The 23,340-nt window shown below is 38.6% G+C and overlaps 1 protein-coding gene across 1 annotated transcript; it reads right to left on the reverse strand.

Annotated features, from left to right (window-relative positions):
- Window positions 1–376: 376 nt before the first annotated feature.
- On the reverse strand, window positions 377–23,303 carry castor1 (cytosolic arginine sensor for mTORC1 subunit 1). Its single transcript, XM_055039559.1, has 9 exons — window positions 23,006–23,303; window positions 17,905–17,975; window positions 15,693–15,886; window positions 14,692–14,827; window positions 13,302–13,425; window positions 12,704–12,820; window positions 12,473–12,555; window positions 9,109–9,203; window positions 377–1,692 (listed from the first exon to the last, which is right to left on the reverse strand). The coding sequence occupies exons 1-9, from the start codon at window positions 23,116–23,118 to the stop codon at window positions 1,621–1,623; spliced, it is 1,005 nt and encodes a 334-aa protein (XP_054895534.1). The 5' UTR covers window positions 23,119–23,303; the 3' UTR covers window positions 377–1,620.
- Window positions 23,304–23,340: the final 37 nt, after the last annotated feature.

Raw genomic sequence — 23,340 nt, forward strand, 5'->3', positions numbered from 1 at the left:
CGTCTCAGGTGCCTTGTTTTATATGTACTTATAGCTTAAAAACGGCTATAAGTATATATAAAACAAGCAATGTTACTAATGTGAGCCTAATACTGAATGTCTAGGTGCAAACATTTACTGAACTTGTCCTCATTTAAGACACACTTTTATACCCAAGTCTTTGGCTTAGATGTGAAGGAGTAACATTGTTGACAGTGACTTCAAAACTTCCTTTTAAAGCTATAGTGATGAGAAATCCATAAAGAATGCTTTAATCACCATATTAGTTCCGTTTTGTAAAAAGCCTAAATGACCAAATACCTTAATGTCATGAGGTATTTAACATTTCAACTATGCTCTTGGCAAACAATGTGCAAAATAAATTTATTTTACAATGTCAACAATAAGACTTTTTTTATTATTATTCGTTTTTATTGAATGACAGAAGCAGCACAAAAGTTACAAAGGTTTACAGAACACTTCAGAAATGGTAGAAAAACGTAGTTGTACCAAAAAAAAAAAAAAAAAATCGTCTAATTGAAATTCATTAGTTAAAGGTTTATTGTGCAAGTAGCAAAAACTAAGACATAGTGTCATTGACCATGGCATTGTTTAAAAATGCTGACCCATTATAGAAAAAAAATAATAAATTCACACTCCAAATTCTTATCAAAGGAAAATGAGCTACAACTTCTGTTAAAGAGCTCTCATAATACTCTTAGATGAAAATAAGTAACAGGTTACTTCTCACATATTTTAGCCATGGAGTTAGAAACCTGATATTCACATACTTGTACTTTTTGAGGAGCTAATTTATGAAACTCATGCTGGAATTACAACTTATAGCTATAACATTTTCAAGTCTTTCCTTTGAAGGTTGCCGAGAAGGCTTGGAATAGTATGACATTCTCTCACAATCTTCTTGTCATATTTGCATTTTTGAAAGGGAAGGGATGACTTTTGATGCTTAGCTTCCAGGAAATGAGTAAACTCCAATTAATTATGACTACGTCAGTTACTATTAGCCTTGTGGTTGCTGATTGCAACATTCACTTTCAGTTAAAGAGATCTTTAACAGAGAACACCCACACTTTGGACCCCCTTGCTATTTTTTCTATCTGCTGCTTATGGGTCTTCCAAAGTGCATGTACATCGCATGCATTTTCTCCAAATTAAACAAACAAACAAAAAAAAAACAGCATTAGTCTCATTATTTAAGTTGTACATATAAAAGGAAGAATGTAATCTGTGTTTGCCACATAAGGAAGTCCTGTAGAATACTTTAACTTTATACCACATAGATCATAGAATCTTGAATAAAATACAAAGAGTCTATCTTACCTATTCGTGCCTGAATTTCTGATTTGAATTGTATAAGTGTGCTGTTGTCTCCATCATGTGAGTTCTTGAAGGCCTCCTGGGGTATGGTGGGGCTGTCTGCAAATATTTTTCAGCTTAGCTAAGATAAGAAGGGTCACAGACGAGCTTTGGATAAGTCCAAAAGAAGCGCTCCTGGTTTTAATGGCAAAGTCGTAGTCGTTAATACTGTTGGCAATGCAGTGAGGATCTAGGCACGGTTAACATCTTTTCCTGATACCGCTGTCCAAGAAGAACTGACCAAGGAGGGGAGGACACAACGAGTCAAGTGGTGGACGGTTCATTCCTCTGGTGATGGAGCATGTCTGTGACACTCACGATGTCTTCTTCGGGCACCTGGAAAAGAAAAGTAACAGAACTTTCATTTACTGTACCTATATTGTTATTAGAAACATAGTTATGAGAAGAATACAGCCACTCATCAAGGTCAAAAACACATTATGAATTCCTTTTTCCATCAAACCACTTTTTGGTCTACTATAAAAGCTTTTAGGTTTTATCAAAACCTTGTCCCACTGAAAACTAAAGGGAAAAGGGGTTTAAAAGCTAATTAAAACAGAAAGTGCTGAAACAAAAGATAAGGAAAAGCATAAAAGAGAATTTTCTTCATGAAAGTTAGGTAACAGGAACATAACAGGACAAGCAAGGATGCACATGGATAGAAATACAATACCAGACCAATGCCATGAAATAAAATATTTGTGAACTGCCAATATAAAAGTTCAGTTCGATGAAGTGATTTAACCTAGATAAATACTAAATAACTATAATTTGCTGTATTAGAGGTCAGCCAATAACCTCCCATAGCTGCAGTGACAAAGGTTTGGTTTTGTAATCAGTTAGGAATGATTTTAATCATTTGGTTGTTGCATTTGTCCTGAGTGTTTTATTTTTATCTCATTTCCAGTTATTGTTCATTCTTTCAATTTACAAAAAATGTCATGCGTCATTTTACCAACAAAAAAAAGACTGCCATATATAAGTATATATATATATAGGTTCATTAGAAAGATGACATCAGAAGTGAACAGTGGCAATATTGATTAAAGGGAGATATTCTGCTTTTGAAAAACTATTTTTTTTTTTTAAGTTGACCTCGACTTACTCTTTTCTTCTGCCTCCAACTTTTTCTTTTTCACTCCTGGGCAGATTCTCACTGACTGCATTAATCAACTAGTCATTTTAGAAACTTTCTCAGAAGTGTAAGGATGGTTGAACTTTTAAAAAATGACTTCCTATGCATGTCAGTCGAGTTCACTATTATTAGAGCCCATTTGTGGGGGTTTTTCAAGGTGAAGGAACAATTACGATTACACAATGTAATGCAATGACATGCTGCAAAACGAGGCACGGAAAGGAGTTACAAACTAAAACATTCATTGGGTGGAACATTAAGAGTCATGACATGGATATAAAAACACGCAAACGCCCAACCTCACCAGATTTACATCTGATTATCATTCATCACTAAACGTAGGAGACAACACTGACTAAACAGTCGGACATTGCTGATTAAACTATGGAATATATATATATATATATATATATATATATATATATATATATATATATTATATATATATATATATATATATATATATATATATATATCCATGCCTACTGGCTAAAGAAACTCACTGCTCTCCATGAGCGAATGGCAGCCCAAATGAACCAGCTGCTACAAAGTGGGACTCACCCTGAATGGTTAACTGAAGGGCGGACAATCCTAATCCAGAAGGATCCATCAAAGGGTCCAGTCCCACCCAACTACCGACCAATAACCTGCCTCTCCACAACCTGGAAGCTCATGTCAGGCATCATAGCGGCCAAGATAAGCAAACACATGGATAAACACATGAGCACGGCACAGAAGGGTATCGGTGTAAATACCAGAGGAGCCAAACACCAACTCCTCATAGACCGCACAGTTGCCCGAGACTGCAAAACCCGACACACCAACCTGTGCATGGCTTGGATTGATTACAAGAAAGCCTATGACTCAATGCCGCATACTTGGATCATTGAATGCTTAGAGATGTATAACATCAACAGGATTCTGAGAGCCTTCATTGCAAACTCGATGAGGCTGTGGAAAACCACCCTTGAAGCCAACTGCAAACCACTTGCACAAGTGTCCATCAAATGTGGCATATACCAAGGAGATGCTCTGTCCCCGCTACTGTTCTGCATAGGCCTGAACCCCCTCAGCCAAGTTATCAACAAGACTGGCTACGGATACAGACTCAAAAATGGGGCCAATATCAGTCACCTACTCTACATGGATGACATCAAGCTGTACGCCAAGTGTGAGCGAGACATCGACTCACTGATCCACACCACCAGGATCTACAGCACTGACATTGGGATGTCATTCGGACTAGAGAAATGTGGTCGGCTGGTCACAAAGAGGGGGAAGGTCATCCACACAGAAGGGGTCTCACTCCCAGAAGGAACAATAGCAGACATAGAGGACAGTTACAAGTACCTAGGTATACCACAAGCAAATGGCAACCTCGATGAGACCACAAGGAAAGGAGCCACAGCTAAATACCTCCGACGAATAAGGCAAGTCCTGAGAAGCCAGCTCAATGGCAAGAACAAAATCCGTGCGATAAACAGCTATGCCTTGCCAGTAATCAGATACCCTGCTGGAATAATTAGCTGGCCAAAGGAGGAGATAAAAGCCACAGATATTAAGACCAGAAAGCTACTAACAATGCATGGAGGGTTCCATCCCAATCCAGCACCTTGAGACTGTACACGAGCCGCAAGGAAGGAGGCAGAGGACTAGTGAGTGTGAGAACCACTGTCCAGGACGAAACAACTAAGATCCATAAATACATCAGGGACAAAGCCTCAACAGACAATGTGCTCAGTGAATGTCTCAGACAACAGGGAACGGAGGTTGAGGTGCCAGAGATACCATCATGGGAGGACAAGCCCCTACATGGGATGTACCACCAGCAAATAACCCAAGTGGCTGATATCAGTAAATCCTACCAATGGCTGGAAAAAGCTGGACTCAAGGACAGCACAGAGGCCCTCATCCTGGCCGCCCAGGAACAGGCCCTAAACACCAGAGCAATAGAGGCCCAGATCTACCACACCAGACAAGACCCAAGGTGTAGGTTGTGCAAGGAGGCCCCTGAGACAGTCCAGCACATCACAGCAGGGTGCAAGATACTGGCAGGGAAAGCGTACATGGAGCGACATAACCAAGTGGCAGGCATAGTGTACAGAAACATCTGTGCAGAATATGGACTGGAAACCCCGAGATCAAAGTGGGAAACACCCCCAAAGGTGGTGGAGAACGCCAGAGCTAAGATCCTGTGGGACTTCCAGAACCAGACAGACAAAATGGTAATGGCGAACCAACCAGACATTGTCGTAGTGGATAAACATCAGAGGAAAGCCTTTGTGGTAGATGTAGCAATACCAAGTGATTGCAACATCAGGAAAAAGGAGCACGAGAAACTGGAGAAATACCAGGGCCTCAGGGAAGAACTGGAGAGGGCCTGGAAGGTGAAGACCACAGTGGTGCCTGTGGTCATCGGGCCCTCGGGGCAGTAACCCCCAAACTGGAGCAGTGGCTACAACAGATCCCAGGAACAACATCAGAAATCTCAGTCCAGAAATGTGCAGTCCTTGGCACAGCCAAGATACTGCGCAGAACCCTCAAGCTCCCAGGCCTCTGGTAGAGGACCCGAGCTCAGAGGATAAGAACCACCCGCGGTGGGTGAGAAGGGAATTTTTATATATATATATATATATATATATATATAATATATATATATATAATATATATATATATATATAAAAAAATTCCCTTCTCACCCACCGCGGGTGGTTCTTATCCTCTGAGCTCGGGTCCTCTACCTGGTTTATATATATATATATATATATATATATATATATATATATATATATATATATATATATATATATATATATATATATATATATATATATATATAAAATTCCCTTCTCACCCACCGCGGGTGGTTCTTATCCTCTGAGCTCGGGTCCTCTACCAGAGGCCTGGGAGCTTGAGGGTTCTGCGCAGTATCTTGGCTGTGCCAAGGACTGCACATTTCTGGACTGAGATGTCTGATGTTGTTCCTGGGATCTGTTGTAGCCACTGCTCCAGTTTGGGGGTTACTGCCCCGAGGGCCCGATGACCACAGGCACCACTGTGGTCTTCACCTTCCAGGCCCTCTCCAGTTCCTCCCTGAGGCCCTGGTATTTCTCTAGTTTCTCGTGCTCCTTTTCCTGATGTTGCAATCACTTGGTATTGCTACATCTACCACAACGGCTTTCCTCTGATGTTTATCCACTACGACAATGTCTGGTTGGTTCGCCATTACCATTTTGTCTGTCTGGATCTGGAAGTCCCACAGGATCTTAGCTCTGGCGTTCTCCACCACCTTCGGGGGTGTTTCCACTTTGATCTTGGGGTTTCCAGTCCATATTCTGCACAGATGTTTCTGTACACTATGCCTGCCACTTGGTTATGTCGCTCCATGTACGCTTTCCCTGCCAGTATCTTGCACCTGCTGTGATGTGCTGGACTGTCTCAGGGGCCTCCTTGCACAACCTACACCTTGGGTCTTGTCTGGTGTGGTAGATCTGGGCCTCTATTGCTCTGGTGCTTAGGGCCTGTTCCTGGGCGGCCAGGATGAGGGCCTCTGTGCTGTCCTTGAGTCCAGCTTTTTCCAGCCATTGGTAGGATTTACTGATATCAGCCACTTGGGTTATTTGCTGGTGGTACATCCCATGTAGGGGCTTGTCCTCCCATGATGGTATCTCTGGCACCTCAGCCTCCGTTCCCTGTTGTCTGAGACATTCACTGAGCACATTGTCTGTTGAGGCTTTGTCCCTGATGTATTTATGGATCTTAGTTGTTTCGTCCTGGACAGTGGTTCTCACACTCACTAGTCCTCTGCCTCCGTCCTTGCGGCTCGTGTACAGTCTCAGGGTGCTGGATTTGGGATGGAACCCTCCATGCATGGTTAGTAGCTTTCTAGTCTTAATATCTGTGGCTTTTATCTCCTCCTTTGGCCAGCTGATTATTCCAGCAGGGTATCTGATTACTGGCAGGGCATAGCTGTTTATCGCACGGATTTTGTTCTTGCCATTGAGCTGGCTTCTCAGGACTTGCCTTATTCGTTGGAGGTATTTAGCTGTGGCTCCTTTCCTTGTGGCCTCATCGAGGTTGCCATTTGCTTGTGGTATACCTAGGTACTTGTAACTGTCCTCTATGTCTGCTATTGTTCCTTGTGGGAGTGAGACTCCTTCTGTGCGGATCACCTTCCCCCTCTTTGTGATCAGCCGACCACACTTCTCTAGTCCGAATGACATCCCAATGTCAGTGCTGTAGATCCTGGTGGTGTGGATCAGTGAGTCGATGTCTCGCTCACTCTTGGCATACAGCTTGATGTCATCCATGTAGAGGAGGTGACTGATGTTGGCCCCATTTTTGAGTCGGTATCCGTAGCCAGTCTTGTTGATAATTTGGCTGAGGGGGTTCAGGCCTATGCAGAACAGTAGCGGGGACAGAGCATCTCCTGGCAGGAGATGCTCTGGCAGGGAACGCGTACATGGAGCGACATAACCAAGTGGCAGGCATTGTGTACAGAAACATCTGTGCAGAATATGGACTGGAAACCCCGAGATCAAAATACCAGGGCCTCAGGGAAGAACTGGAGAGGGCCTGGAAGGTGAAGACCACAGTGGTGCCTGTGGTCATCGGGGCCCTCGGGGCAGTAACCCCCAAACTGGAGCAGTGGCTACAACAGATCCCAGGAACAACATCAGACATCTCAGTCCAGAAATGTGCAGTCCTTGGCACAGCCAAGATACTGCAGGACCCTCAAGCTCCCAGGCCTCTGGTAGAGGACCCGAGTTCAGAGGATAAGAACCACCCGCGGTGGGTGAGAAGGGAATTTTTTTATATATATATATAATATATATATATATATATATATATATATATATATATATATATATATATATATATATATATATATATATATATATATACACATTTGAAAATCAATGAAGATTTTCAAATAAAATTACATCAAAAGACAATAAGCACATGAGACAATAGGACAACAAAAAAAAAACAAAATGTCAATGTCACACAAGCAAATGAATAAAAATGATAGTAAAATGACTAATAAATACATAAATAAAAGGCTGGGACAGATTTCACAACTGTATTATTTGCTCAACTGTCCATATTATCTGGAAGACACTTAAGTAAAGTAAAGTGGTTGAGTAAAGGGAGCATCATTAGTCAGTCACATATTCCAACATTTTGTTTTAGAAAACTTCAGAGTGTATCAGAAAATTTGTATCTCAGTCCTTCCACATGTAGGATATTTACAAGTTCAGTTCATCTGAAACTTTGGGGATAAATTGGGCTTCCATAGTTTCAGAATACATACAAAAAGCTAGAGTAATACATAAGTTTCAGTTCAGATTCTTGAGGGTGTTGGAGCATTCAAACAAAGCCGTTCCAGAATCAGGTGTGACAATCATTTAAACACAGATGAAAACCACTGAAAGGTGAGAATGAGCTTTAATTAAATGGTAGTTATAAAAGCAGGATTTTAGGCAGTTTTGCTACTCCTTTGTCCCCCACGCCTTCAGACTGTACAACTCCTCATTGGGGGGGTAGGAGGTGACACACGAAAGAGGGAGGAAGGAGTAGTTTTCTACAAATGTGAACTCCATATTTATCAGGCCTAACCATACAGTGCAATACCATATCACTGGTCAATCTGTCCACCAAATTGCTATATTTTCCTTTTGTGTTGCATTTATATTCTTATTACATTTACTGTGTACCTTGTATTTAATTTGTATTTTTTTGTATTCTTTTGCATATACTTACTGTGTGCCACTTTTTTGCCTGTGAGCTGCTGGTAACTTTAATTTCCTGAGGGAGTCTTCCCAAGGGATCAATAAAGTACAAGTCTAAGTCTAAATCTAAGTCTACAAGTGTATTAATATAACACTAAGATGGAAAGACTAAAGAAAACACCATAGAGGAGCAACTGATACTGCCCAGAAATCTGGGGAGATAAGAAAGCAAATTTCCAAACCATTTCAAGTTCACCAATTTAACATCAGAAAAAAAAAAAAAAAATCACAAGTGGAAACCATTGACAACAAGCCGTACATTTTTTTTTCATTAACTTTGAAGTCTTGGTATGCCCCAATACAATTCAAGAATATGTATTACTTTTCAATGTTAGTACCAACATTTTTTTTTACAAGTCCTATAAAAATCAATAATCATAATGTCAGAAAACCACAAAGCTGCTCTGGGATCTAAGAAGGTACACAAATCTAAGCCCAAAAACTTAGGGATCAAAACGCCAGAATAGACGTTTTTGACGTTTTGAATAATCTGGATATCTCAAGTGCATGGAAAAGAAAAGAATGAGTAAGCTCCAATGCAAAACCTGTGAGTAAAGACTAAGTAAAGGCATAATTTTCCACTTCAGAGTGTCATTTTTTACATGCTGCAAGAGTTTTTCCTACAAGTCATAAGACTGAATTACTTGTACAAAAAAAGTCCCTTAAATTTGAATCATAAGTCTTCAGGAAGATGACAAAAGTTCCAAATAGCTGAATCTTTAAGAAAATAACTTTCAGAATCTAGTTTTTATCATCAAGATGCAAACCAGAAGTACATTTAGTTTCTGTCGCCACAGGTGTTATATGGAGACCTTCTAGACTCACCAAAGCATGGTCAAAGCTGAAGGTGCTGATGTAATAGGCAGAAATGTCACCATCTGCCAGGGGCTGAGATATCTGGGCGACTATGCCACATTCATCTGAAACACATGGAGGAAATGCCATCAATGTAAAAACATCATATTATTGTAGATTATAGCTTCATAGATTATAGTACTGCAATAATAAGATAAAACCAATGATGCCTTAATGCAAAAGAAATAACAACTGAATAGTCAGTTGTTGCCAGTATGGGCAATATGGCTCACTGCCCAGGGTGACATGATCTTTGGGAAATTTTAAACATGGAAGAAAAATGAAGTTGTGATAGCTCTGCCTCTAGTCAGTTTTATATTAGTAATTAGGATGTTCAGGAGGAGCGGTGATCCAATTCTGTACAAATCTCCACAGCAGATCATGGTTTCTCCAAAATATTAAACAGTTTTTATTCCATGATCTTTTTCCGTGTCCCTCATTTTTGTAATTCTAAATCAACACAAATGCACAGAAAAAAATTCTTGAGTTTTCTGTGAATTTCTGTGCTTTTGTTTTTTTCTTTTGAAAATGTTGGTTAGTCTTCATGGTTCCATTTCAAAAGGAAATAATCACCATGCTTTCTGTAGAAAGCACAGTAAAAAACGAAAGCTGGAATTTACCTTCTCGATGTCAAGATATGAATATATTTTGTATGAGGGCACAGTTTTGGACATTCATGTCTAACTTTCCACAGTATAAAATATATGTCTGGATCAAATGCTGGTTCTATCCAGAATGTTAATCAGTACCAGAAAATTATTTGCTGAAATATAGAAAATATATTAATCTGGAGTTGTTTTATTACTGTGCAATAAAATTAACAGACCTGGTAAACCATGCATTACTTATGAACTCATGAGTGGTCTCACTGCATCAGACCACTTCCAGCTCTGACTAAACATCCAGACTTTCCTACAGAAGTTGCAGTACATGTTCCACAAAAAGTCGCTGCTATTAGTTAGCTTCATTCGAGTAGCTATGTTTTTAGAACGGTGTCGTTACCACTTGTTGCTGTATAAATGATAAAATCGATCCATAAATGGCTCCACAAATTATTACCTTCTCAAATAATGTGCTACTGTGTCATGTCAATGTTCTTCTTTTGTGCATGTGGGGCAATTTGAGGATGCAAGCCATTTACACAGAAGTCGCATTTAATTAGTGATAAGAACACCCACACACACAGAAATATCCCCCCCAAAATCATATCTCAGCAAAAATCCACAATCAAGCTCAAGATTTCCTGTATGAACATAGTCAGTGCAGCCACAGAATGCATAGGCAGATATGATGTGGTTGAATGGTGAGAAAAGTTGATTCAGAAATGTACATTTTAAAACCAACCGGTACAGGTTTATCTTTCCAATGAACAAACCTTTATTTCTCATATCCTGTGGGACAATGATTGTCATTGTCCCACAGGATATTACACAACCATCTTGTGTGATATTATGTGAAATTTTATAGCACGATAAATGTTATAGAATAATCAAATAACTATGTTAACTTCAGTTATAAAATACTATACGTACATTTTGGGGACTAAAGTACCAATGCTCCAGAAAGATCTGGAGAAACTCTTATATGTGATCATCTTTAGTCGCATTGATTACTGCAACAGTGTCTTTACAGATCTGACAAAAAAAATAAATAAATATTTGGACAGCTGCAGCTGATCCAGAATCGTTCTGCTCGTGTTCTCTAGCTAATTGTGTTGCTGGCTATCTTGAAGGAGCACAGTGGGGGCAACTACAGGTGACTTGGAAACTGCAGCTCCAAAGAGGAGCTTTGGGTCTTCACAAGCATTTTGCACCGTTGAATGGTTGCCATGGGAGACTAAAGGATTTATCAAACATGGACAACATAATCAGAGCAACACTCAATGCATCTTTTTGATTAGGGATTGACATTGTAACAAGATGTAAAGCTCCAAAAAGTTGATTTTACATACTACTGCCCCCTTAATAAAAAACAGGAATATTACTACAAAAACGAACAATGACCTAACTTCTTTGAAGAAACCAACTAAGAGATCATTATGGCACAGCCATATGAGTGATCACTTCAAATTGCATGCATTTTAGCAGTATAAAAAAAATCCTTCAGTGACATGTTGACTGTGAAGGAACCAACATGACCTCTGATGCTACAGAGATGTTGCTTGAAGGAACCCAAAAACCAAAAAAATTAAACCAAGTAGCCAAATCAAACAAATCTCTATGTCAGCTATTACTACAATCAGATCAACTGAAACATTTTAGCAAATGATGCTCTGTCACAGCTTGATGAAAATATGCAGAGTACATGTTATAAGCCACTGATGAATCTACAGATGACACACATTGCCCAACTTCTGGTTTACATGACATATCTAGAGATCTGTGAGGATTTGCTGGTCATTAGGATACCAGAGATACATAAGAGGAGAAGACTAAAATAGGCTACATACCGTTCCAGCCGTTTACATCTTTTCCTTTCTATAAGTGACTTTTGATTGGCTATTTGAACTGCTTGGCATTTAAAGATAATAGGACACACAATATGATCATATGATTTGAGCATGAGAGTTGCACTAGCCACATTAAAACCCAGATTCAAACTGCTGACAGAGCAGTCAAAAGCACATTTCTTCCACTGAGAAAAAAATGTCAAAGGGTTTGTCAGTACTAGTTTTAAAGAAGGTCATTTTTGAGCTCTTTAACTTGTAACTTGAAATTAAGTTTCCAAGTGCACATGTGTTTTTGTTTCTTGAAAGCTGGCCTCGAGTTCCTCTATAGCTGTTTGAAATTTATGTCATTGTTGTGTTATATTAGGAAAGGAAGGAAAATAATATGAAGAGAAATGGGATACTTAAAGAACATTTTTCAGAAGAAGCATTTCTGATTTTATCAACACACAAACAGATGCACAGTTGTATAACCGTACATCTCTGACACCGAGTCATATCCAGAAGAAGTGGAGAGTCCTGCACAACCATTAAAGACACAGAAAGTAGTTTCTGATTGCATCACATTTTTATGGTTATTCAGGAATAATAATATCAAATGCAATGGATTTATACACGCTAACTAGGAAATAGGATGCTGTGTTCAATTCCTGTGACAGCTTTTTAGTACTATGTTGTTAATTTTTATAATTTTGCTTGATACATTTTTTTTAATAATGTTGAAAGTTGTAAGATGAGTCTTACAAAGGTTGTACTGGTAAAATATTTAAATAGATCTTTTTTTTTCATTGCTGATTTAAGCTCTAGTATAAAGTAATTAGATATACAGACATTAAAGTGGTTATTGTTCTGTCAAAATCATAAAAAAGGTAAAGCAGACTGCCTCACCAAAACCCAGCGGTTGACCACCAATACGGACCATCCGCCAGAGCTCCCCGGAGGAGCTGGTGAACAGGAGGTCAGCAGGAAACCTGGAACAAAATAATTTTGCTTTACTAAATGTTCAAATATGTATACTCGAGAACAACTAATAAAAGTTCAATATAAAAACATGATGTTTTAATGGTTTAATGTCTATATTCTGTTAGACTTCTGAGGAGTTGGTGGGTGAATCCTTACTGTCTCTGAGCCTCAGTGTCCATCACTAATGAGATGTATCCGTCGATGAGGGAGAAGGAGAAGAACTTGATACATTCCAAGTCCTGACCTGTAGACGATTCGCTTTCTTCCTTAGGACTAAACACAAAAACGCATTCAGAATGACAAAAACCAATGGCAGCAAAAATATTCATTTTACATTTTATTCTATATATACACGGGTATATCCCTAAATACAATTATCTTTGAAAAATACATTTGTTTTAGAAAGTAATTCTCACACTGAATATGTTCATTATACTGAGAATTCAAGTGTTTATTTCTGTCATTTTGATGACTTCAGCTTCTAGCGGATGATTACTAAGTTTTTAAAAAAATAAAAAGATAATATGACAAAAATAAGGATTTTGAAAAAGATGCTTAGTCTATTTTAAGATACCCACATTGGATTATCAGTTTTACATCAATAATTACAGCAATACAAATAGAGTGCAACAAACTATGCAAAAGCAACCTGGTGTCATTTCACATGGTTTGAGCGAATAATGAAATGAGATTGTCTGCTGCCATCTTGTGCTTCAGTGCAGAACTGCAGTAGTATGAAGAAATTTGATCTTACCTGTTGGAATAAAAGAGGACATCGATGAGCGTGGTGGCGATGGACGGCAGCGTGTCTGGGTCCAGAGACATGACGCAGAACTGGTTCTGTGGGATCAGCACCGGGTGAACTGTGGGCTGCACGGCTGGAGGAACAGCAAACACAACACCACCTTAAAATTTGGATGTGCTAGTGTCTGGTTGAGGAAAAGGATGAAGTCAATTTAATTTCTTAATAATCTAATTTAATCCAAAGAAAAACCTTTTTTTTTTTTTTTTTCTGGAAGGATCAAGTCCACAGCTGGAGTTTAAAAAGATAATATTTTTAATCTCCCAACAAAAATACTGAACATTAATAATCAGGTCAAAGATTCAATTAATATCTTTCATCTAATTCCTCACCAAAGACGTAGGAGATTGCATAAGAATGAACCTTTCAGGATGTTCTGACCTTGTTCTGTTCTTTAGGATTACATAACAATAGCTTCCTGTAAAGGATGCCACCATTTAGTGCAGAATAACCTAAAGCAGACTTTGTTGATTCTGTTCTTCAAGTGACGTCTATCTAAATTCTCTACTGCCCTCCTGAATACAGATCTACATCCTTTAAACTGGAATGACTATTAACACCAGATCTCGGTTTGACCACTAAATTTTACTAACCACAAAGTCTATCACTTAGTTTTTTTTAGCTTAACAGAAAAAGTGGAGAAGTTAAATATACAAATTTGTAGGGATATCTTGAAATATTAAGCAAAAGTTTATAAAACAGATGAAAGTGACGTTTGAACATTAATGCACAGGAACAAGCCATAACTACTTTGTGAAGAATTATTTATGTAGAAGAATCTCATCTTGTACCAAACTAAAAGTGAAGATAACAAGGCATCTAAGACTACATGCAAGCTGTGGCAGTGTAGATGAAACTGGTTTGGTAAAACATAAGAAGCTACAAGTTTCCACAGAACCAGTTAAAAAAAAAAAAAACATTTGTATTGGCTGTTGAAAACCATTTGATTGCAAAGAAAGTGTTTGTTAGAAATACAGTCTAAGTCAAGAACAGGGCTGAGAAATAAAGCGTTTTTAGAGAAACTACATAGAAAATCTCCAACATATTAATTTAATCATTAAGTCAAAAATATAATTTTACTTTCACAAATATGCTGCTATAGAAACCTTAATCTTTTTCTGGTAATTTTTAAATGGACTACAAATGCTACTTTTTTACTTGGTTTTATCACTGGAAAGAAACATATATTCTCTACTTTTTAACTAAATAAAATGTGAGCAAACAAGTTTTAGATTTTTAACATTTTCTGCACTAGGACAGAGTCTACTAATGAAATGTATTTTTTTTTTTCCTCAGGCAAGTCGGATGAATGTTTGAAGGTTAAGAGAATCGATGTTGAAACCTTCTTTGCCGTTCTTCAGGAGGCCGTTGGTAAAGTCCTGGCAACCCACAGGCACATACTCTCCTTCCACTTCCTTAAAAATGTTGAACTCCTCATTCAACGTACTGATGACAACTGACAGGTCTTTCTCCCTCACCTGCATCACAAATATTGGGAACAAACTGAAATAATGTACCGTATGCAACATTTTAAAACTGTGTTGAACACAGGAGCTCCTAAAAGTCTACACACCGCTGTTAAAATTACAGCTATTTTTATTCTCCACAACTTAACTACAAACATGAGAAGAGAATTTGAAAAAGTGAAAAAAAAAAAAAAAAAACCTTCCTCATAAGTGTACAGACATTTAAACTGATATTTTGATCAAGAACTTTCTGGAGATTTTAAATTGTGGTGTGTCAAGCTCTATGGTTACTTTATTTTATCTTTAAATCAAGGTGGATGAAATTTTTAATGCTTCAAAACGTTAATTTTTTAACTAAAACCTCCAGGTTTCAGTTAGAAAGTTGAAAATGAATAGATATTTTTATTGTTAGCATCACTGCAAGTCAAGAAATATATAGAACGTCACATTATTTGCTTTTTAAATTGATTTAGCATGGCTTCTTTTATCTGAAATCTCAAAGTCCTGGCATTTTAACAGGGGTGTGTGTATAAATGCATCTGCAAGTAATGTTATATTTGCATATCTTTAGATGACATGTTTTAAAGCCTAAAGAATGCAGTCTTTCAACAATTCAGTCAGCAAGTAAATCATTAATATTCCTGCTGATGCAGTGGTTTTCCATGTTGTTAAACATTTTTTCTCATTTACTTCTTGACATGTAATACATCAACAAATTTTCTGATGCTGTCAGCTCTCTCAGAAATTAGTTTATCTCAAGATGCAGACATAGTGGCCTATTTTGTCTGATGGGGTCCAGACCATGGGGACTGAAAGCTTCTCACAGGTAGGAAGAACTCCAACAGATTTCTGCAAATGTATTTAAGAGGACGCTCACCAGGATGAAGTCGGTCTGATATGTGGAGAGCATGAAGACGGAAACGTGCTGCTGGGCAAGCGGAGCAATGACCGACTTGGCAATCTTTGTCACGCCGACAGCCTGCGAGCTGCTGGAGGCGTTGCCGTTGGAGGCAACATTGAGGGGCAGCCAGATGGAGCTCTCGACCTGGAGGTGCTCCGAGGGTGCCAGCTCTGTCAAATGTCAAGGGAAGAAAGAGTGATCCATGTCGAACAGCAAACAACATGGCCTTCTGTCCACGACCATCCACATGGCAAAGCAAGATAAAAACTGAAGCTTTTGAACAGATCCTATGATGCATGGAAATACTGTTATTGTATTGAATGTACAAGTGTCTCAGACATGCATTCTTTCATATGTCCAGCTGGGGGCGACTCAAGAGAAGCGTGCCACAACCGCCTGTTTTAACATTAACTTAACAAGAGTTGATGTCCACTTTCTATTTGGATTTAAATACAGAAAATCTGGTGAACATTTCTTACTTTCCAACATTTTCTGATTCAATTTAATGAATTACTTAGTACTTAAAGCTTTGATTTAGTACTACAAGCTTTTACTGATACTTCATTGTATTCATAAACTTTGTGCCATAGCCTTTAATGAACATTAAAGACACATCTACCTCTGGACGACACTGTGTGAAATCTACAACAAAGTCCTAGAATTTCATCTATAAAAGTCAGTTTATCAATGTTAACACCATAAATTGACAATGAGGTAAAATAGGGGCATTATATATAGAGCATATTAGTCCTTAATGCAGGCATGCTGGATAGGATTTGATGCTAAAGCTCAATAAAGTCAGCTCATAGATTTTATGCAATCCATTTTCTTCTTTCTTGAGGTCCTAAATTATAAGGCAGTTTAAAATTACTATTTCCTGTTTTTACCATCCTAACAGAAATGCTATCTCCCCCCTTATGGCAGAGAGTTGAAGAACTCCCACTATTTATATCACAAAAGCAGCACAAGAATATATTATGCTCAAGTCAGGCCACAGTGCCAACACCAGCCAGGAAGACTGTAAACTGAGACCGAGAACAAGTATGCAGTATTCAGTATTTGTTATCTATTCAGACATGTTAGCATGTCATTAAGAGGATTTTTGAAGGCAATTCTTAATCATGTAAATCCCTAAGAATCTAAAGCTGGATAGCTATAATGGAAATATGTCTACTTAGGAAACATAAAGTAAAACATACAAAGAAAATACAAGATCAAGGTAACTTCTTAGGGCAGGTACAGAAAAGTTATGTGAAAGTAAGATGTTTTAAAAAGCAAATACGTTTACATTGTGATTAATAGTGCACTACATTAGAATATTCTGTATCACTTAAGAAAATGCAAGAAAGTCTCGTTTTCTGTAAATTTGGACCAGAATATTTTTACAGCAGTGTGCAAAATTAAATATTTCTTTTGAAATGATAGGAAATAAACAATTGCTTGGTTTAATTTGATACTGCTGGTAAGCCAGGAAGTTTCAGTATGGGTCAGCCTTACTAAAAACATTACCAAACAGCATCTGACTGTGAATGCTCCTTCTTTCCTCCCCTTCAAAGAGCCTTTGCTCTAGTTGGCATAATTTTTCACAGACAGCCCCTTGTGGCTTCTCAATACACCGACTCTTAGCTCCTAAAATAGGGACTCAGAACAAGAAAACCCTGAAGGCAATGGATGCTTTCAACATCTGCATCAGCGGGTACGGCAATGATGAATGCAATCTAAAAAAAACATCTATTTGTCAATCGATCACATCTCCAAAAAAAGTGCCATCATACACTTTGAGGTAAAATACTGAAAGAAAGCATCACTCAGAAACTGAGAAAAAAAAGCAGACTGAACTCCCTGATGAAACTGTCTTTGTTCATGACAAGATATTGGTCAGAAACATTGTTCTTATTTGCCCATCAAATACATACAAATTCTGCTTAAGGAAAAACCCATGAGGCCTAAGTTCTGCACTTGAGGTTCTAGTGAAGTACAAAATGTTCTGGGCAGAAAGTCCAACATTCTTCTTGTCACTTAAATTAATATGACAAATGTCTCTGTTTGTGTGCTATTGGCCTTAGCAATGCAAAGAAGCTAGGTTGATGGATTGTCTGCAGGTAGTCCAGTTTGCTTTTCCAGCCCAGCCTGTGAACCAAGGTGAAATTCTAAATTGAATTCACATGTTCATGCATAACTATTTTACCTTTAAATCCTTCTTCATCAAGGACAACTGTGTAGTTCTCAGGTGTTTCTGTCAGGCTAAAAAACTTGCATCTGGAATAGAGAAGGAAGGTAAAAAAAAGATCATAATTAATAAAATGTGCATGACACACTAGAGAGTTTGATTGCAATGTCATTCTGTGCATCCCACAGATGCACACAGAAATATTCACAAGACATATTTGCAGACACACCTAATCTAGTCTCTGCGTAAACACAGCCCTAGACAGAGCAAAAAAAACCTTGCTGAAAACAGTTCAAGAAGAATAGTTCTAAGTTTTGATTTGACCTATAAAACTAAGCCTAAAATCTAAGCTAAGTTTGCATTTATGAGATTTGTGTCCCAAACCACTGGACACAAAAGACCACTTAGGTCATGTTTAAGCAGTTCAGGACTTATGCAAACGTTCTCCTATTTTTAAGAGAGGCTAAGAAAAATTGTTTGCCGTTATAACAATAAAAAAGCAATTTATCAAGCTAAGCAAGGCTTTTAATTTGTGAATGAAAAGTCACATCTGTAGGGCAGACATTTCATCCACAGGAAGTATCACATTTTCCTGCTTCATGGTATCCCTCTGAGGATACACCCTCCTCCTCAGCAGATCAGCCTGCATAAGCTATTAGAGCTGATGCCTGAGTGCAAGAGCAAAAACTCCTGACTCAGCAAAAACTAATCCCTGCCATGGGATTGGACAATAACACCACTGAGAGACAAAGAGGGAAAAAGCACAGAGAGAAAACACTGTAACAGTAACTGTCAGCTGTGCTAGCAGGCTCTGCCAGCCCATTGTGTTAGAAAGACCTTCTCACTTCCTGATGAACCTTCAGTTCCGCAGCTCGCAGTTTCCTGCAGGTGCAACAACCCTGCATGAGCGAGTGAAACAAGCGAAGTAAAAGCAATATGTTCACTTTTTGTTGTCAAGCATCATGAAGGAACCACATCTGTTTGATTTCCTGTTTGCAAAGTACAGATTAGATTGATAAGAGAGGCATTGGTTCATTACCAAATACAAAGAGAAACGCAGCAAAATTAAAGAGAAAGGGATCTTTGATAATTTGTCGAGAGTCGTCATACAGAGTTCTCAGTTTTCTCCTTCAATTTTAGTTTGAAGGAGAAAATAAGGCTCTGTAAACGGAGAAACATGGAGGATCGGAGATGAGGTGCAGCCTGTTTCAAGTGTTGTGAAGCTCTAATGTTAGCAGAGAACTCCAATAGACCGCACCAGCATGATACTTGGTGGTAATGGGCTGGAAAAATAAGCTCCTTCCTCTGATGCAGGAAGGAAAATAACTTAGAGATGAAGAAAGCAACAGGTAGAGACAGAGCGGAGATGAAAACCAAAGCACACAAGACTCCGGACTTTGATCCAGCCGCACGAAGCAACGGGTGGTATTAGGGGTTGTTGGCCGAGGGCGGCTGGTGGTGTTGGTGGGGGGTTACAAACAACATTCCAGCTGAGAAAACATGATAAGAGAAGAGAAAACTGATGCAAAATATAAGAAATAAAACCGACATATCACCAGATGATGGCAAAGTTCTCTTAACTTCTATACTTTAACATTCCCTCGGACCCGACTAAGGAAAGGAGATCGGGCTTTTTCTGTTGTTGCTCCTAATTTATGGAACAATTTGCCTTTTCAGATTAGATCTGCTAGCAGCCAAATTATTTTAAATCGCTTCTCAAAACTCATTTTTATTCGTTGGCTTTTAACTGAAGCAATTTTTTGATATTCTGTTTTTATCTATTTGTGTTACTGTCGTTCCTGTGCAGCACTTTGGTGCAGTTTTATACCTGTTTTAAAGTGCTATATAAATAAATTTGACATTGACATTTTACATTCTTTTGAATAGTTTGGTTGAGGGCTATGTTTTTTGTTTTGTTTTTTTCTTTATAAAGTCACACCATAAAGAAATGTGTTTCAAGTTAAATCAGAAGCTAACAAAGCATTGCATCATCACCTGGGATTACAATGTTTTTGAAGAAAGTGTATGTAAATGACTTTGAAGAAAGTAAAACGAAAAATGCCTCTCCTTGCTCATTATTTGGCCATAATAGAAACATATTTTTTAATCTTAACTCACTTAAAACAGGGACAAAAACAAAATAGGAATATGAGCAGGAGGTAACTTTTAGAAAAATGTTTTTTTTTTACAATATAATATGAGACAGGTAGTCTGCGGGGGGAAAAAAAACCATAATAAAATAAAAACTGAGCTCCAAGTGGACAGGTTTGGGATCTCTCTTTAAGCCTGCTGATGGGCAGTGTACAGCACCGGTGCCCAAAGTTGGTCCTCGAGGGCCGGCATCCTGCACATTTTAGTTCTCTCCCTGGCAGTACCAACTGCCTTTTCAACATGTCAGTATTCTTCTTAGGCCTTCTAACAAGCCATCATTTAATCCAGGTGCGTTAAACCAAGGAGAGAACTAAAACCTGCAGGATGCCGGCCCTCCAGGACCGACTTTGGGCACCCCTGGTGTAAAGCAACAGTTGGGAGGGGTTACTCACTGATATGTTGAACTGGAGAAAACTCTGGCTTATGTCTAATTCGTACAAAAGAATGCATGTAGCCTTGATTAGAGTTGGGCAGTGAGAACATAAATTGGAGCGAGAGCCTCAACTTTAGAAGATTACTGAAGCAGAAATGTGAAAAACTGGGTTTCTGGCTCAGCTGACGCATTGTTCCAAGCCATGCTCTTGTTATTTAACAGATGAACAGAAGAAAAGGAGAACGGTGTAGCGCCTGCAGGGCTACATCCACAATGCAGAGAAACCAACATACTGGGCTGTGATAATAACCCCTCCTAAAAGTACAATACAAGACTACAAGCAAAGATTGCATAATGAATACTTTGTCAGACTTTGTGAATGGATTGGATCCATTATTCCGCATTTTTTAAATATTAGTGGCAGAGTAAATATAGCTAGTTTAATCCTAAGTCTGTGCCAAAACTCCTCTTGTAATGGATGTTTAAGGACGATCTACAATGTAATAATATGCAATTTGCAACGCTGTAAGAGATCCACTCATTAAAATTCCTCTCAGAACTGCTGTCAAACCCACTGTGTTCAAGCCAGGGAGCTGTTCTTTAATGAATAGAGGAAGGCCTGAAAGGAGGGGTGGGGGGGAAGCCATTCAAGCCAAACCAGGCTTGTTTTTGCTCAACTTTCTCCAGCACTCCTCCCTTTTCAATCAAATGTAGCTTTACAGGAAGAGGAAAAACTAAAAGTACACAATAAGAACAGGAAAAGCAAAGCAAAACACATTCACCATAGAAGTGATGTCCCAACATCATGATGGAACATCAAAGTACACACAATATGTTAAGAAAGAGAGAAGAACACAATAGAGGTCACAGAAGTAGGCATGAATGTTTTTACTGGTTATTTCCAGGTCAATGCATTCAGCTTGGTCCTATAATAACCTTCTTTATAGAATAGCATTTTGCTGTAAAATTCTGTAGAAATGTAGAGCATTGCCCAAGTTAATAGCAACACTATAATACTGTATATTCTTTGCATTTGAAAAAAAAAAAAAATCCTAGTACCCAAATATGCTGTTCTTATGCATTTGAAAAGATGTATTTCAGCCAGCTGAGGTAGTGAGGGAGGGGCAGCACTGCATTACGTCAGAGAAAACTTCAGAAAGCAGAATGGTATGTCATAAACCTTGGCAACCAGATCATGCCTTTTGGCAAGTTCATTTATTACAGACATGTTAAAACTTAGTTTATTACTCAACACAATGACTAATGGCAGGAGACCACAAGGTATGAACAGACAAAGAAAGAAGTGTCTGAAAGTACAAGTTCATATGCTTTACACTTTAATTTAAAGCAGATGTCGTAATAAGCAATCACCAATTAATCACTTTGCATAATAATCCAAAGGTGTACTTGCATTTTATGCCATTACCAAATTATTGCCAATCAAAATGTGTTATTGTGACAGGCTTGCAACCATCAGATGCACATGAGTGACAAAGATGTGCAGCTGGTTAAAGAAGTGTTGGGAAATGAAGCGAGTTTGAAAATTTCACTGCAGACTTTTCTGTGGATCATTTGAAAATAATAATAATAAAAAGAGTTTGGATTGACTGCAAAACTATCAAGACATGTTCATTCATTTGCAAGACTGTCCCAGTCAAAGTCCAGACATACATCCAATAAGAAATTTAATTTTTGCATTTACTGGCCAGACTTATTTTGCAAAAACAAATGTGCAAACATCATAGCTCATAGATGCAAAAGGAAATATTGACTCAGGGCAGCTGTGATGACAAATGCACACTCCATTTTGCAGCTTACAGAAAATAGAAAATATGCAACTTGCTCTTCCTACATCACACTTCTGCAACTAGATGGCGCTGTGTTTATGTCATGAAATACCAATAAATTTAAAAAATTGCGGTTGTAACATAAAAAGTGAGAAAGTTCCAGGGGTATGAATGCTGTAAGATATTTTACAACGATGTAAAATTTTGACAGCAAGCAGTAGATTTCTGACAACAGTGTGATATGTGTTCCTTATTTTTGTCTGCATTTTCTCATCAGCTTATTGACAGCAGTAGATATAGAGCTCTTCCTCTATCCATGCACATGTGGGTCAGTCAGAGAACTAGACAATTACATAGCAACATCTGGATTCCCAGGGATTATCTGAAATCATGAGATGTTAACAACTTAAAAAATGGATGTGGGTTAGGAGTCAAAAAGGTCAAGTTTGTGTTGGAGATACAAAAGAAAACAACAACAACAAAAAAACTTTTGTTGGTAACCTTGAGGTCACACCTACAGATGAAGCAGGATGCAGTCACATAAATGTTTTACATATGAAAAAACACAAATGAGTAATGTTAATATTCAACTGCAAGGATTTTTTTTTTTTTTCAAATTGCACCCATGTGAGAAAATGCACTTCCCTGAAGTCATCGGCTTCTTGCACTGCAGTTCATCGTCCCTACAGCAGCTGCAGAGTGAGGCATGCACAGACAAACAACCCAACAATAGCTCGGCCACCCAGTATCCGAACTGGATTTCCAGGCTGATTCACAACCACATGGTCAGAGCAGGAAGCCGACTTACCGCGTCCTGTTGCGGAGAAATATCAGTTTTATTAGAGGGTGAGTGTAATTGACCAGCCCGTTCTTGGATATGCTGGTGACCCGGAGTCTGTGATCCAGTATTTGCAAGTCCATATTTCCTGCTAACGAGCAGTTCCCTCTCCGCTCGTCTTTTAGCGTTGAAAGCGTCTCTCTAGCTGGACGATGTCATCAAATGTTATATATATAGTCCTGAGTGAGGAGCATTACCGACGGATGTCCACCCCCACGTCCCGCTCGGCTCGCCTCACAGGACGAAAAAACATCCGACGAAAGCAGCCTCCCTGAACTACTGTATATTTAAATACAAGGGGGCTG

The sequence above is a fragment of the Poeciliopsis prolifica genome, unplaced genomic scaffold (genome assembly GCF_027474105.1).
Source record: "Poeciliopsis prolifica strain line A6 unplaced genomic scaffold, Auburn_PproV2 SCAFFOLD014, whole genome shotgun sequence".
Classification (NCBI taxonomy): domain Eukaryota; kingdom Metazoa; phylum Chordata; class Actinopteri; order Cyprinodontiformes; family Poeciliidae; genus Poeciliopsis; species Poeciliopsis prolifica.

What these genes read in the sequence shown, in the direction of transcription:
- castor1 (XM_055039559.1), bottom strand. Translation starts at nt 23,118, where the DNA reads ATGGACTTGCAAATACTGGATCACAGACTCCGGGTCACCAGCATATCC. An exon ending in TGATGAAGAAGGATTTAAAG is followed by an intron (nt 15,887 to 17,904) that starts GTAAAATAGTTA and finishes GACATTTGACAG; the next exon opens with AGCTGGCACCCTCGGAGCAC. An exon ending in ATCAGACCGACTTCATCCTG is followed by an intron (nt 14,828 to 15,692) that starts GTGAGCGTCCTC and finishes TTTGTGATGCAG; the next exon opens with GTGAGGGAGAAAGACCTGTC.